Source organism: Bufo bufo, chromosome 1 (genome assembly GCF_905171765.1).
Source record: "Bufo bufo chromosome 1, aBufBuf1.1, whole genome shotgun sequence".
NCBI classification, from domain to species: Eukaryota; Metazoa; Chordata; class Amphibia; order Anura; family Bufonidae; genus Bufo; species Bufo bufo.
Genome location: NC_053389.1, coordinates 82,746,165 through 82,763,747, shown reverse-complemented (window position 1 = coordinate 82,763,747; position 17,583 = coordinate 82,746,165). Strand labels below are relative to the sequence as shown.

The 17,583-nt window shown below is 42.1% G+C and overlaps 1 protein-coding gene across 1 annotated transcript in view; it reads left to right on the top strand.

Moving 5' to 3' along the window:
• The window catches only part of LOC120989751 (5-hydroxytryptamine receptor 3A-like), a 51,093-nt gene extending 43,641 nt beyond the window's left edge, over window positions 1–7,452 (top strand). The window contains exons 9-10 of the mRNA XM_040418085.1: window positions 4,705–4,821; window positions 7,247–7,452. Coding sequence (XP_040274019.1) covers window positions 4,705–4,821; window positions 7,247–7,452 — 323 coding nt within the window. The remainder of the gene's footprint in view (window positions 1–4,704; window positions 4,822–7,246) is intronic.
• The last annotated feature ends 10,131 nt before the right edge of the window (window positions 7,453–17,583 follow it).

Genomic DNA, 17,583 nt, shown 5'->3' with positions numbered 1-17,583 from the left:
TCCTCTGTCTGGGTGCCTGGGCCTAAATATCTGACAGTGGCCTGTGCCAGTGGTGGGTGACGTGAAGCCTGATTCTCTGCTATGACATGAAGACTGATTCTCTGCTGACATGAAGCCTGAATCTCTGTTATGGGACCTCTCTCCTCTGTCTGGGTGCCGGGGCCTAAAAATATCTGACAGTGGCCTGTTCCAGTGGTGGGTGACATGAAGCCTGATTCTCTGCTATGACATGAAGACTGATTCTCTGCTGACATGAAGCCAGATTCTATGTTATGGGACCTCTCTCCTCTGTCTGAGTGCCTGGGCCTAAATATCTGACAATGGACTGTTCCAGTGGTGGGTGACGTAAAGCCTGATTCTCTGCTATGACATGAAGCCTGATTCTCTGCTATGACATGAAGACTGATTCTCTGCTGACATGAAGCCAGATTCTATGTTATGGGACCTCTCTCCTCTGCCTGGGTGCCGGGGCCTAAATATCTGACAATGGACTGTTCCAGTTTTGGGTGACGTGAAGCCTGATTCTCTGCTATGACATGAAGACTGATTCTCTGCTATAGGACCTCTCTCCAATTGTTATTGGTTAATTTTTATTTATTTTATTTTTATTTTTATTCATTTCCCTATCCACATTTGTTTGCAGGGGATTTAACTACATTTTGCTGCCTTTTGCAGCCCTCTAGTCCTTTCCTGGGCTGTTTTACAGCCTTTTTAGTGCCGAAAAGTTCGGGTCCCCATTGACTTCAACGGGGTTCGGGTTCAGGACGAAGTTCGGGTCGGGTTCGGATCCCGAACCCGAACATTTCCGGGAAGTTCGGCCGAACTTCTCGAACCCGAACATCCAGGTGTTCGCTCAACTCTACTTTTAACACAATAAAAGCATTTTTGAAACAAAAAAAATTATGTTGTATTGTCTCCATATTCTGAGAGCCATAGTTTTTTATTTTTTGCCCGATAGCTTTATGTAGGAGCTAATTTTTTGCGGGATGAGGTGACAGTTTGATTTGTACTATTTTGGGGGTCATACGCCTTTTTGATCGCTTGGTGTTGCACTTTTGATGTATAGTGACAAAAAATGTATTGTTTTAGCACAGTTTTTTATTTCTTTTTCTACGGCGTTCGGGTGAGGGGGTAGATTATGTGATATTTTCATAGAGCCAGTCGTTACGGACGTGGCTATACCCAATATGTCTAGTTTTCATTTTTTTCAATTTTGTTTTACAATTTTATGTTTTTTATTTTGGGAAATTATATATTTTTTTTCTTTACTTGAAACTTTTTTTTATTATGAAAAACACTTTTTTACTTTTTTTTTTACTTTTTATTTTTGTCCCACTTCTGGTGTCTGATCCCCTCTGCAATGCATTAGATTACAACCTGTATTGTAATGCATTGGCTGTCAGCTTTTATGCTGACAGCCGGCCTGTGAGACCCAGCCTAAGGGCTCATGCACACGGCCTTAGCCGTGGCCGTATTACTGCCCGCATACAGGTGGTCCGCAATGCACAGGCATCGGCCGTGTGCACTCTGCACCACGAATCGCGGACCATTCACTTCAATGGGTCCGCAATCACGGAGATGCGGAATGGAGGCACGGATCAGAACCCCAAGTAAGCACTATGGAGTGCTTCCGTGGTGTTTCTGACAGTGCCTCTGCACCGCAAAAAAGTAGTGCATGCACTACTTTTTTGCTGTGCGGTCCGTCGGATGCGGATCGCGGACTCTATTCAAGTGAATGGGTCCGTGATCCGCATGCGGCTGCCCCACTGTCGTGCCCATGCATTGTGGACCACAATTTGCGGTCTGCAGCACGGGCCCGGCCGGCACACGGCCGTGGGCATGAGCCCTAAGGGGCTTGATCTCACAGGCTTTCGTTGCAGGCAAGCCCCGATGACTATGTAAGGCATTGGGCTTGCCTTCTCTGCCATCGGATCCCCGCCACTGCAGCGCCGGGCCCAGATGGAGATGTGGAGGGCACCTGTACCTTCCACAAACCCTCTGCATGCTGCGGTTAGCTTTGACTGTGGCATACAAGGGGTTAATACGCTGGCATCGGTGTCTTCACTGATGTCGGCGTATGCAGCAGGGGCCTGGCTGTCAGTGACTGCCGAGTCCATGCCGCTGATCGGACGGGTGCAGCTCCTGCATCCGCCCAATCAGCCCACCGTACATATACGCCGCTGGTCCTTAAGTGACATCCAACAGCGCCGTACATGTACGGCGGGGGTCCTTAAGGGGTTAAGGATTATTTGCCAAAGTGTGCAAACAGCACAAAGTCATGTTGGAAACCAAACTTGCTGAACAGGTTTTTGGACTGCTTTCACATCTGTGCCAATTATTTCCACTGTTCTGCTCATTTACAGGAGCAGAATAACTAAAATAATGGACGTGCCAGCAACGTATCTGACACTACTGGTGCCACAGGTGTTGTAGCCCTCAAGGGAGGTGCAAGGGGGAAAGGATGGAAATGGTAATCTTGGGAGAGGATGGTGTTACTCAAGGTGTCTGGGGACCTGCTCCAATGCTCTCTGGGCAGAGTGAACAGGGGGCACGCTGATTCCCCTTGGGCCACCCTGGTTGTGGTCTCCTGTCTGATGGAAGGCTTTTTTTCCATTGAAAATACGCTTTTCAGTGCAAAAAATGCAAAAATAAAATCTCCCCCACATGTTTAGTAACGCCAGGTCCATAACAACCTGCACTACACAAATATCATGTAAATTATCCCCTCGCGAGGCTTCGGGGATAAGCAGTCACCCCACCGGAGCGCATACATTTGAATGCTGTACGAAGACGGATCTCCGTACAGCGTTCTGCCTCTTAATAAATTAGGCACATCTCACTCCAGCGCACAGGGATAAAGATGGGTGTAAGGAAATGCCAATCTTGATAAATGTCCCTCAATGGCTTGCTAACATAGGAAAGAACCAAGCTCATGGGTTAGACCTGCCCCTTTTTTAGTTGCTGTTGCAAATAACCCTGTATACACAATCTTCAAGACTATAAAATAGCAGTATCTGAAGAAATACATCTATAAAAAAAGCAGCAACATAAAACATCACACATTTATCCTTTTAGCAGAGATTCACTGGGTTACTGCTTATGGACCACATTGACTATGATGGGGTCCATCAAGTTTCCATTAGGGAGTCCAACATTTTAGCTTACAAAACAGCCCTGCAGGTAAGACCATTTGTTCCAATATTTTTGAGGGAATCTGTGTTGGAAGAGTCTCAGATGTAGATGTGAGCACTGCCTTATTACTTACCTCCAAAGATGTTGACAAACAGCAAGAAAGTGGAGAGTACAGATGTAAAGCCAAGAGAGACCGCTGTTACCATCATTGGAGGAACAATACTATTGGTATAAAAAATGTATTTTTCGATTCAAATCATGTGTCTCTCATGGGTTACAGTTTTTCTTTGCAGAAAGCATCATAACTGGCTTAGAGAGTCTTATAGGCCAGGCAATGCTAATCAGCTGGCAGCTTATGTTGACTGGTGGGTAGCCCACAATTTTCTACAGCCCAGGATTCATGATTAGTCTTCATCCACTCCTGCTTGAAGGTCCTGTGCAACGTGCGCCACGCCCCAAGGCCCTATTGCGTCCCAGGTTCAGTTGGAATGCCAAGTGGTGTAATGTCTCTATATGTGTCAAGGTGCTCCCTTCTGGATACTGCTGGGCCCAAGACTTTGGCTCCAAAGCAATAAAAAGGGGGGAATAATTAAGGGATAAAAGAAAGATTGAGTCCAGACCTTGTATGTTGTTGAAAAGCAGCTTTCCTTGAGTAAATTATGTTGTTGAAAAGCAGCTTTCCTTGAGTAAATGTTCATCCAAAACAATCTTTAAGCTTTATCTTGGTCCCAGCAGGCGTTAGCATAAACTGGCAGGCTTCTTCAATAACTCTGCATGTTCCCTTTCTCTGCTTTGCTTTCTTTCTTTATGCTGCACTAAATTCTGCTTAATTCTGGTCTCTATAACCTAGGACTGTCCTGGTATCCTTGGATGGGGTGCCGTCAACTGTTATTTCCCTCTAGACACTAAGTAAAACTTATCTTCAGCCGAACAACCCTTCCTCTTGCTGATTTTTTTTATGGTGGCCGAAGAACTATTCCTCTGGCCCATATGGCTTCCAGACATCATTCTTCATGGCCAGCAGAGCTTAGGGTACTCTGGCTGGCGTAGGCACGCCTGCGCGTTCCCCTGCTCACACTCCTCCTCCCCTGTCTAGAACTCCACTAACTCTCTCTGGAAACTTCTGCCCCACCCTTCCGGCAGAAAGCAGGACTCGTCCACCTCTGCCCAAAGGGGGGATAATGGAATGGTAAGTTCCATTCTCTCTAACTGTAGCTCTGCCATTTGCACTGCCACCTGCTGGTGAACCAGGCACATTACATGTAATAAAGCAGTTGCATAAAGATACACAGATGACATTCAGGTTAGCCCATTAGAGATAGTAGCGGGGTGCAGGAGTGGTAACACCACTCCGGCGTGTTACACCTGCCCAAACCACTAATGAAATAACATGCTTTTTTGGTCAAGCCGGACCTTCATGTTAACATCAAACTATCATATCTCTGTAAATGCTTGTAAAATGTTAAATTCCAAAAACTGTGATGTTAGACATAGAGCACGTTTCTATATTTTACGGTTCAATCATTAACGTTTCTATATTTTAATGACATGTTTGCACTTCCATGTTTCCAGAGATACCTGCCGACTACAAGACTGAAAAGGAAAGTGAATGTTATGTGCCAGCACAACTGAAAACAGTGTACATGAAATACTTGGAAGCTCTAAATCACATTGCGAAAGAGATCACAGGTATCCGAGTCCACCTGAAGAACCAGAACATTCACAAAGAGTGGCTACTTGTTGCTTATGTTTTGGACACATTCCTCTTTCGAATTTATCTTGCTCTCCTGGTTATATATACTGTGTTAATTATATGCCTTTGGTCTAGATAACTACTAAACCAGTACATAGTTACATACAGAATAGATAGCAAAGTTGGTCATAAATATTATGTCAGTCGAACCCACCACTGTCAGTGGGACATCCTGACTCTTCCTCGATGGCAGATGTTTGGAGAGAGAGAAAAGGGTTTCAACATTCCTGATCCTTTCGTTCATGGGAGATGAAACCCCACAAGAGTTGTCTGGCAGCTTTTACCCTCTCCTTATTGAGAACATGCACACTCAATGGAGATGAGCATGCATGTGCATGGGGGATCCAAAGAGATAGTTTTCAGTTGAATGAACGGTCTGACGACAGTTATCTAATGTGTATGGCCAGCTTAAGGATGAAAAAGTACAATACATGTGGATGAAAGGAAGAGGTTGGGCTACATTTTTAAAACTTAGTTTCCACATTTTTAATACAGAGGAATGAAAAAAACAAAACAAAGTATGAACAAAGCTAAACATTTCCTACATGACCACACAAGGTAATCAGTCTGGATCAACATTCCTACAAGAATTATGTTAGAATGAATATTATTCTGTTCTAAGAAATCATCTAAGCTAAATATGAGCCAATTGATTCTACACTAAAAATATATTGTACACATTTCCCAAAAGCCCCAGTTTCTAGCAATTTCAAAGTTTTGGGAATTTGTCTCACAGGAACCTCTCAAAATGGCATCTGCTATTTTACATATTAGAATACAGGGTAGATGAGAAGATGAAGATGGAGAATAACATGACCCTGTCCCAGCAGACTTACCTACAATGCCTTGCAGTCAGCTTTAGCCAATCATGGGGGACTAAAGCATTGATGTCAGTGGACGCGTCATAAGCACGTAGGCAACGTCCGAGCCCGGATCTGCCATGCTTTTCTGGGCTCATACATTGAAGAGACATTAAGTTTGTTAGAGAGAGGAAATATATTTAAAACCACAGAAAACAGCTAAATTAGTGTCAGAGTTTTTTGTTTTTTTTTTACAGTGAGGAGAAGACAATAGCTAGTTAGATTTATAATTATTTGACAGAGAGCTGGGTTTAACTCATTCAGGAGGCTGGTAGTGGCAGGCGTTTTATACGGCTTCTGCCAATGTGCAGAATGTAGAGCTATACTACTCAATATATTATTACTATGAATCAGCCCAATCTTCATTACATAATTCACAGTCACAGACAGTCGCATTTACCAGCCATATACTGTAGTAGACTCTCTCCAACAGACCTTATAAAATTAAAAAATACTTTAAAAATGTAATTTTTAATTTCAGTTACTCACATACTAGTCTCCCTGATTTATTGGTGTGCGTTACAATTACCAATTGTATATTGTGGTGGACTTTTTCAAAGTTTATTCAGTTGATCGCAGACTAAAGTATCAACTGAACATTTTTTTTAGACACTTTTAAACATTTTATGTAATCAATTCAGTTAATCAGAGACTATTGTGCCTGATGCATTGTTCTGCGACAGTTGTTTTCTTCTGGATTCTGTCCAACTGACCTTTTTTTAAATACATTGTTTTTAATTCACTTTAAAAATTCAGTTGATCAGACACTATTTAGCCGGACGTATTGTTGCAGTTATTTTGTAATGGACTCTCTCCAACAATATTGTGCACTTTTAGTTTTTCTTGATAGGTATTGTGCTAAGAATAAAGACCCTGATTTATCAAGACCGGTCTTGATGCCTTAAATTTATACTCGTATGCCTGATTTAAATCTATTCCAGCTAAGTGTTGCCGCAAATGATGCTAAATGTGCTGGGCCAATGGTCCTGTCCGAGCCCTCCCCTCATTACAGCCTATTTTCAGAAAGTGGTGAGGGAGGTGTAAAAACACCAAATGCAACTAGATTTAGTCTCAATGGTGTTTAATACACCAGGTTTGTGACTTTTTTATGCCAGATAACAGGCAAAAGGGGAAGATAAAACTCGCTCAATGTGTCTAGTAAAAGAGTGGCAATGAACGGGGTAATGAAAAATTGAACATCATCTACTAATGGGAATTTGGGTGGCTGTAGTGCAAGGTTGGCACAAGCTGTCCGACCAGTAGTAAAAGGCCTCAGTTGTCCCTCATCTCTGGTAGTCAACAGCTTATTATTGCAAAGAAAGCTGATGACGTTTTGGAGTAGATTACTTACTCATAGTGTAAAACACAGCAGGGTAACGTTGATGCTACCCCTGAGTCTGTCACCGTGCCCATGGGCTCGTTCCTTCTGCTCCTCCTCCATAACAGTTAATTTGAGGCCTGATAGAAGTTTTTTTTTTTTCCCCTTTATCTCTGCTTTCAGGTACCTTTCCTTCTGCTTTTCTGCTAATAGACAACACCCCAGATACTAAAGAAAGTATTCCAGATAGGATTCCTGTTAATACGGTGGTAGTAGTGGCACTTGTATCCATGGTGGTGGTGGTAACAGGGGCACTAATAGCCATGGTGATATTGGCACTTGGGTCACATACAGAGTTAGGAATCAAGTGGGGTGCAAGGATCCAATGACATATCACAGTCTGAGATGATAAGGAGTGGATGAAAAGTGGGGAGAAGGTGATGAGGGTGATAAATTGCGGAACCAATGTATGAACAAACATCAAATAACCTGCCAGGGGCAGATCTCCATCTTCTTTGGTCAGCTCTGGAACATATGATGCCGCTGCTGTTTTTGGAGAATATTACCAGGATATGCTCTGTAACAAGATTGCTTCAGCATTCACTAAGCAGATGGCTCCTCATAGCTTCACCGCCTCTGCCAGTTCTACTGCTAAAAGTAGCAGAAACAGTAGCAGCCAATACAGTTTTCTTTGCCAACCTGAAACACATCAGCAAATGGATACACACCACCTGAATTACCTGATTCAATTGTACCTAGACTTTGTCCTTTCTCTTGCAAATACCATGATCCATGACCCCATGAATTCTTGGGTCAGCTGATTGGATCTGTGGTCTCATTCACCCTCCAGTGTACTGTGGATAGGGTATTCAGTGAGGTGGGTGGTTTCGTCACAACAAAAAAGATAAAAAATTTCTCCGAAAATAGTCCTCCAATGAGGATTTTTACAAACCTCCAGCTGATGCCACTGAATATACTGTATCTACCATTACTGACAGTGGGGACTGGTTATTTATCAATGATTCCACTGCCTCTGTCTGCCTGTCCATCATGTTAGATACTGTACTGCTGTTACTGCCCCTGCTACCACTACTACTACCCCTACAAAGTCTCACATCTCCTGCCTTGTCTATCATGTTCCATGCTATACTGCTGCTGCTGGGAGCTCTACCCTGCAAACTTGAAACTGCTCCCAATAAAGAGATAATTTATTGATGGATTTTGTATAAGCCATTGCTTCTTCATTTTCCATGGCAATATACACAATCGAGTCACATTATTATCACCACCAGCTAATATCCAGAGTAACCACCATGTGCAGCACAGACAGCAGCTGGACGGGCTGGGAGTGACGCTATAAGGTCTTGGTAGGTTGTCACAGGAGGGTGAATGGAGGGTGCATGGGGAGGAAACACGACAATTGAGGTGGTTCCACAGATGCTCAATTGGGTTCAAGTATGGGGAATTTGTGGGACAAAGTAGTATTTGGAAATCTTGGTCATGCTCTTCCAACCAATATTGGAGATTTCTAGCAATGTGATATGTAACATTCAGTGGTGTACCTCCAATAGAGGCAGACCATGCAGCTGCTATGGGGCCCATGGGGAATAGGGGCCCACAGGAAACAAAAGGCCTCATCTCCTAATTACACTTATTACAGTTTAGCTCTAGTATATTAACCCTATAATCAGAGGAGAAAGCTAAAGGACCTCTGATGATGTCATCATAGGTCCTGTACATCTAGTAAAGGAACTGCACAAAGAATGGTATACAGTAGTTCCCAGGTAAGTTAGGAGTATCAGCCAGAACTTGTGATGACATAATTTAGTAAAGGAACTGCACAGAGCATGATCACAGGTCCTACAACCCCCAACAACATGGACAAGAACTGCACCATGAGCTCTCCACTGAGATTAGAATGGAGTGGTAAGAGGAGGTCCTCCCATTTCTCTTCATTTGTACCCCATTCCCCATTTTTACTCATATCTCACTCGTATATAAAGTACTGCAGACAGTTACAACCAGCACGACCTCATGTACTATTACCTCACACAATAACCATAATATATAACGGACCACATACCACATAAATCTGTACACATTGCACTGTTATACTGTGTACTGCTCACATCAGTGCACTGCTCTCTCTCTAAGATATATAGTATATACAGCAGTTTACTGATATGTAAGGTACGTGCTGTAATGTATACATCATACCTTTCATATCAGTACACTGCTGTATATACTGGCCAGGAACGGTTAGAGGGAGGGGCTATGAATGGTGCATGGGGGGCCCAATTTAGATTTTTGCTATGGGTCCCAGTGATTTCTATGTACACCCCTGGTCTTATTGTCTTGCTGGAAGATCCTATTTGTCTCAGAGAACACAAATAGCATGTAACGGTGTACGTGATCTGCAAGGATAGATCCATACCCAAATCGGTTGAGAGTGCCTTCCAAAGAATGCCACAAAAACATTCTCCAGACCATAACACTGCCACCACCAGCTTGTGTTCATCTAGCAATGGTTTCAGGGTGTCTGTTCCCTGAGGTTTCTTGATTGACACACCAATGTCCATCCATTCTATGATACTGCTGTGAAAATTGAACCTATTTCTGCCGAAGCAATTTCGTTGGCAGTGGTGCAGTGACCATCCATCTGCTTACAAGCCCCATACACTGTAGGGTTCACTGAACTATTGTTTTAGACACACATCTCGTAGCCATCTGCTTTATTTTGAAGCTGATCCACTGTAGAGTGTTGGTCCATCCTCGTGCACCTTCGTAGCCAATGTTAACCTCTCACATCAATGGCACGTGCTGCTCCGCAGTTTCCCCGTTGCTTATTTTCAATGGTGCCATTTGTCCACCGACAATACCCTTTCACCACAGCAGCACAATGTCAGAAATACTGCCACCCATTGCCCGAAAGTCAATAATCATCCCTTTTTGCAACTCTAATAAATTGCTCTTTTTACCCATGACAGTAATGAGGGATGTGTGTGCAGACAGTCTATCGCACACCAAATATACCCACCAAGGCAGCTCACGACACCTGAGTTCCTTCATGAGCTACGAGCTGCCAACGTCAAAAGTAGGAAGTGGTCACAACAATGTGACTCAACTGTGCATATTTTCCTTCAAACAACCCGTTACTACTCCCCCGAAAAGAGAATATTTTTTAACTACTTGTTAAAAACGAGCCATTGCATCTTCTGGAGGGCGTTGGATACAGCCCTGCAGAGAGCCAGAGTGTCTTACACAACTTTTCAGGACAATTGAGAACTTTGAATTCTGATTGAAGTTATTCAAACCAAATAAAATCAAAAAGCCAAATTGACAGAATCAGAAGCCAGTCAAATTTCAGGAAATTAGCTCATCTGTAATCTAAGACTTTTCTGAAGTGGTCACCTATTTCTACTGTGACCACCTCCTGAGGTAGACTATTCCACAGAGGCACAGTTTCTATGATTAAAAAGTCTTGTCACCCCTGGAGTACAGAGTACTTAGGGTACATGTAATACAGTTTTGACACAGTTTTGCTTAGATACATGCTTATTTAGCTATAGTTTGTACTACCAGAGAAAATTTCTCTCATTGGGACCACCTCCCATTAACTCAGGGGCATAGATATAGGGAAAGCGGCTGCTTTGGGAAGGGGCCTACCCAGGAGAAGTACTAAAAGATTTTATTGTCAGGGCACCCTCAACAGTATCATACAATGACATTATATTACAGTGACACTGTAGAAAACTGACCTAGCGGCTGCCGGGCCTCGTCTGAGAGAGTGAGATCTTGACTAGCCATTGGAGTGGGGGTTGCACGAGAGGAGGGGATTTCTGAAGAAGTTGCTGGGGAGGGGGCCAGTTCAAAAATTTGCTGTGGGTCCCAGTCATTTCTAGTTACGCCACTGCATTAACGTGTGATACCTAGCTGGGCCCAGACCGAACCATCCCTGCACATGCAACAGCATTTCATCACTTCAATCCACTGTACCGTATATAAGCGTTATAGACCAAATCAACATTTTTTTATTACAATGATTTTCTGTGCCCCTGGATCAGGAAATGTCCATGCAGAATACAAATGACAATGTACATATGTTTGCTGTGGTAACTATAATAAACCTAATTTAATCAGCATAAGACATACATTTCCATTTCTCAGGATGGCAGATCTCCAAGGCTTCAACTATCACATCATTTATCATCATTGTTATATTTCTCATGCAATTTGTAGAAGAAATAAACTTGCGGCACTCACCAGATTTTTTTGCAGCTTGTTTATTCAAGTTTAAAACATGGTCGCTGGTGCGGACACTCACTCAGCTACAAGCGACGGCCGTTTCGCGCTATCTGCGCTTTGTCTGGCCTCCCACATGATGGCGTCAGCCCGCACATCTCTTTATGCTGCATCTGACGTCATCGCTATGGCAACGATACACAAACATGTATTTAGCCCCTTCTACCCCGGGCCAGTTTTCACCTTCCTGCCCAGGCCATTTTTTGCAAATCTGACATGTGTCACTTTATGTGATAATAACTTTGGAACGCTTTTATTTATTCAAGCCATTCTGAGATTGTTTTCTCGTGACACATTGTACTTCATAAATTTGAGTCAATATATTTCACCTTTATTTATGATAAAATCCCAAATTTACCAAAAATTTAGAAAAATTTGCAATTTTCTAAATTTTAATTTCTCAACAGAAAGTAATACTTCATAAAATATTTATTACTTAACATTCCCCATATGTGTATTTTATGTTTGCATCATTTTGTAAATGTCATTTTATTTTTGGGGGACGTTAGAAGGCTAAACCCACTTTTTAAGGACCAGTTCAGGTCTGAAATCACTTTGTGGGTCTTACATAAAAGAAACCCCCCATATATGACCCCATTGTAGAAACTACACGCCTCAAGGTACTCAAAACCGATTTTACAAACTTTGTTAACCCTTTAGGTGTTTCACAACAATTAAAGGAAAATGGAGAAGAAATTAAAAAATTTCACTTTTTTGGCAGATTTTCCATTTTAATCCATTTTTTTCTTTAACAGCAAAACAAAACTCAACATTTATTACTCTGATTCTGAGGTTTACACAGAAACACTTTACATGTGGTCGTAAACTGATGTAAGGGCGTACGGCAGGGCGCAGAAGGAAGGGACTGCGGCATGGTTTTTGGAAGGCAGATTTTGCTGGACTGTTTTTTAGACACCATGTCCCATTTGAAGCCCCCTGATGCACCCCTACAGTAGAAACTCCCAAAAGTGACCCTATTTTGTAAACTAGGGGATTTATTGCTAATATTTTGGGGTACATATGATTTTGAATTGCTCTATATTACGTTTTTTTTGTGAGGCAAGGTAACAAGAAATAGCTGTTTTGGCACTGTTTTAATTATTTTTTTTACAACGTTCATCTGACAGGGTAGATCATGTGCTATTTTTATAGAGAAGGTTGTTACGGATGCGGTGATATCAAATATGTCTACTTTCTTTGTTTGTTTCAGTTTTACATAATAAAGCATTTTTGAAAAAAATATGTTTTTGTGTCTCTATTTTCTGAACGCCATATTTTTTTTATTTTTATGCCAATCGTCTTGTGCAGGGGCTCGTTTTTTGCAGGAAGAGTTGATGGTTTTATTGGTACCATTTTTGGGTACATATGATTTTTTGATCATTCATTATTACACTTTATGAAGTAAGGTGACCAAAAAAATTGGTTTATTTTGGCACAGTTTTTATTTATTTATTTTTACAGCGCTCACCTGAGGAATTAGGTCATGTGATATTTTTATAGAGCAGGTCGTTATGGACGTGGCAATATGCATACTTTTCTTATTTATTTAAGTTTTACACAATAATAGCATTTTTTAAACAAAAAGAATAATGCTTTAGTGTCTCCATAGTCTGAGAGCCATAGCTTTTTTATTTTTTGACCGATTGTCTGAGGTAGGGGCTCATTTTTTGCAGGATGAGATGATGGTTTGATTGGTTCTATTTTGGGGGGCATACGCCTTTTTGATCGCTTAGTGTTGCACTTTAAATGATGTTAGGTGACAAAAAATGGCTTTTTGGCACAGTTTTTTTTTTTTATGGTGTTCACCTGAGGAGTTAGGTCATGTGATATTTTTATAGAGCAGGTTGTTACGGACACGGCGATATCTAACATATTTACTTCTTTGTATTTATTTCACTTTAACACAATAATAGCATTTTTGAAGCAAAAAAATCATATTTTAGTGTCTCCATTGTCTGAGAGTCATTTTTTGCGAAATGAGGTAACGGCTTGATTGGTACTATTTTGGGGGGAATATGCCTTTTTGATCGCTTGGTGTTGCAGTTTTTGTGATGTAAGTTGTAAGGTGGCTTTTTTTAGCACTGTTTTTATTTTATTTTTTATACTGTGTTCACCTGAGGGGTCATGTGATATTTTTATAGAGCTGGTTGTTACAGATGCAGAAAAACCTAATATGTATACTTTTTTTTTATTTATTTCACTTTAACATAATTTTTTGGGTTTCAAAAATGCAATTATTATGTTTTAGTGTCTCCATGTTCTGAGAGCTATAGTTTTAAAAAATTTTGGGCGATTGTCTTATTTAGGGGCTCTTTTTTTGCGGGATGAGGTGACGGTTTTATTAGTACCATTTTGGGGGGCATACGCCTTTTTGATCGCTTGGTGTTGCACTTTTTGCGATGTAAGGTGACAAAATTGGCTTTTTTTATACAGTTTTTATTTTACTATTTTTCCGTTGTTTATCAGACAGGGTGTAACATGTGAAATATTTATATAGCCGCTCATTACGGACGCGGTGATACCTAATATATGTGTGTTTTCTTTTTTTTGTTCAATTTTTTTCTATACAATAAGGTGAAAGGGGCGTTTTTTCTTATTTTTACTTGAAACGTTTTTTTTTATTAAACACTCTTTTTTGATTTTTTTTTTAAACTTTATTTCTGTACTACTCTGGGACTTTACTTTTGGGGGTCTGATCCCCTCTGCAATGCATTACAATACACCATGCCATTTAGTATTTAGCGCAGGCGCAGTAGGGAATTCGGCCAGTGAGCATCCTTCATGCTGAATACTGAACAGCACAGCGCAGGCGAGAGATTTACCATGCACACAGGGCCGGCAGGAGGATGCGAACGCTGCCTGGCATGTCAAACAAGACTTGGAGGAAGGTGACAGAGGTGGGAGAACGGAGCCTCTAGGAGCAGGAACAACACCCCCCCCCCCCCCCCCCCGCCCCCGCTCCTAGAGGCTAATTTGCATTTTATAAAAGTTACATTTATGGAGTAACGGGGGCAGGGAGAAAACTAGGAATAGGCTAGTTAGGTTTAGCTGAAATTATCACATCGCTATTGTCAGCCAGTTTAATTTAGGTATTTCTAGTGACAGAAACCCTTTAATGGTCTGACTTCTTCTGAAACTGATCAAGGGTGTATTCTTTGTTTTTTCTTTTAAATCTTCATCATAGGCAAGTATATTCCAATTATCTAGGATGGCTTTTTATGGTTATGGTTATGGTAATAGGTGTATACAGTATTTAAAGGTTAACACTGCTCTCTCTTTTTTCTCTTTCTATTTGTTTATTTTTTCTTCTCTCTCCTTGGTCACTCTCCTTCACTGCACTCAAAAAGGAATTATCAATTATTTTCTCGGGGTCGTTCCTCTCTAGTAGTCTTCTCTTTAAATCTTTGGACTGATCTATAAAATCTATGTCCTCACTAGCTATAGCTAGGTATAGCTTTTTTTACATGTGGGTTTTGTTATATTTCTAGTGGAAGACAACTGTTTATGACTTGCTATTGAGTTACCGGTGGGCTCCTGCAGAACAGATAGCGCTGTAGTATAAAGCATGAGGGAGGGACAGAACAGCAGGATAAGCCCCTGGAGAGCTAGGAGGTGGAATTCAGACCACTTCTTGGAGATTTTCTTTTAAAGGGTTTGTGGCGCCAAATGTTGCAGCTTCCCACATATGTGTGTGTAAAAAGGACACTTTAAAGGGAGTCTTTCACGCAGATTCACCCTATTAACCTAATAACAGTGTTATGTCCATGGCATCCCCCCTATTAAAACGGTGCTTACCGTTTGTTCCTTGCTAGCATCGTTGTGGAGAAAAACACTTTTAATCCGCATGCAAATGAGTCTGTGAAGGTGCCCCTGGGTCATTTTCATACGAAGGCACTCCCCCTCCGCCGCGTCTGCCCGCCCTTAGTCTCTGTTCTAACCTCCCTCCTCCCGCACGCTAAACTGCGATGCCCCGGCCCGACAGTGCTCATTCAATGCGCACGCGCCAATATCGCGTTCATCGGCGCATGTGCGGGATTACGGACGGGAGGAGGGAGGTTAGAACAGAGACTAAGGGCGGGCATACGCGGCGGGGGGGGAGTGCCTTTGTATAAAAATGACCCAGGGGCCTGGGCACCGGCCGTTGTAACGCCGCCCCTGGTTACCTTCACAGACTCATTTGCATGCGGATTAATGTGTTTTTCTCCACAACGATGCTAGCAAGGAACAAACGGTAAGCACAGTTTTAATAGGGGGGATGCCGTGGACATAACACTGTTATTAGGTGTAACGGATCTCCTAGCACCCCGACCGGGTACCTCCGTTGATAAAGGCTCCCAGTGCCTCCCGAGGACACCAAGCACTCCACTCGACAGCGATACCACCACAGGAACCAGGAACAGGAACAGCTCTTACAAGAGCTAGGAGTAATAGCCAGGGGAGTATACACGTATAGCAATCCCCACACACATGAGACGAGGCTCTATGTTGACTGTTAAACAGGAACACTTTATTGAGGGCTACCCGCCCGTATTTATGCAGGTCCCCATCTGCATAAATACTCCAGAAGGAAGACTGTGACACAGGACAGATACGTAGCACTCAGGATACACAGACACAACACATCCCCACAATGCATCATGGTTTCCTCCTCTCTGCCCTGGAGACACCCGAGGAGTAATTCAATTATCTTTCAGGACAAAGGGAAATCGCCAATACACATGTGGATACAACAGGACAGGAATCACCACCCAAACACACAATGTCACACCCCCACAGCAAACACAGACTTTTAACATATTCCCAGATAGCTCAAGTCTGAGTGCATATAATTAGGTGAATGGCACTCAGAATATACAAATACAATAAAATTTGCTATCTGGGTACCCTCACATAATAAAATACAATTGCAAAGACAGATTTACTCTCTGCGGCCGGTCTGTCTGCTCCTTTAAAGTCAGTATGGGCCATAATCCCGAGGCAAGAGGCTGGTAGCCAGGCCCCTCCGAAACCAAGTGGCGAGGTTGGTTTCGTCACATTAGGTTAATAGGGTGAATCTGCGTGAAAGACTCCCTTTAAACATCTGCTTATTTATCTAATGTATTTGCAATTTATGGTATTTCCTACTATCAGGCTGGCATTGCCATTACTAGTGTTGATCACGAATATTCTAATTGTGAATATCGGCACTTTGAGAATTCGCGAATATTTATAATATAGTGATATATATTCGTAATTTTGAATATTCTAGATTTTTTTTCCATCAGTAACCTCCCTTCTTGCTTGTGGGCCAATGAGAAGGCTCCAATGTCTTTGTCTGAGCTTAGCAACATCCCTAGCAACCAATAGGAAAGTTGCCTACCCCTTACTATATAAGAACCTCCCCAGCGGCCATTTTCTACAGTTTTTAAAAGTTCTGAGAGAGACAGCAGTGTCATTGATGTGCTCTGTGCTTTCCACACTACATTAGATATATAGTTAGTTAGCTTATATATATAATACAGATAGTGGGAGATAGTCAGTGTAGGTTATATCCTGATATAGTGTAGCTGTTCCAGTGCAGTGTGTTAAGTACTGTGATAGGTTCTGCTGTCCATACATACATGCAGACCTGCTAAAATGTGAAGTTTCACATATTGCGCCAAAATGCGCATCGTTAGTGCCGATTTGCGCAATCGTGAATATATTGGAGCACTCTAACTGCATATAAAGCCATTTTTAATGTTCTGCCAGGCCAACAATTTTCTCCAGTATCAGGAAACTTCTAGCAGCTTGGAAAATGTATCAAAAGTGACCCACGCCTGTATTTCGCGCGCATTACACGAATATTACATTAGACAGGAAGTGAATTCAGTTCAGAGTGTTGTAGAAGAGAGAAGCAAGTGTATGGAGGAGAGAAACAGGCCTTATCCACCATGTAGCAATTTATTTCCTCCGTGACCTGATCAGGAGAGGACAAACTGCTAAGCACTGGACAGTAAGTCTACGTCTAAATATAAAGCAAGCCTAGTAAAGGTTAGAGCTGAGGTCTGGCCTATGGACTTCACAAGCACAAGTGACCAAGAGTAACTTTCCAAGTTCCTAGACACGACTGGAAGATTAAAGGCCATAATTATCCTTATTCACTAGAAACCTTCCGGGATATAGTGAACCTGAATACTTCAGGGGAGCAACCTGCAAATAATGTCACAGAGAGTTTGCCTGCCGCGAGGGAGAAACGC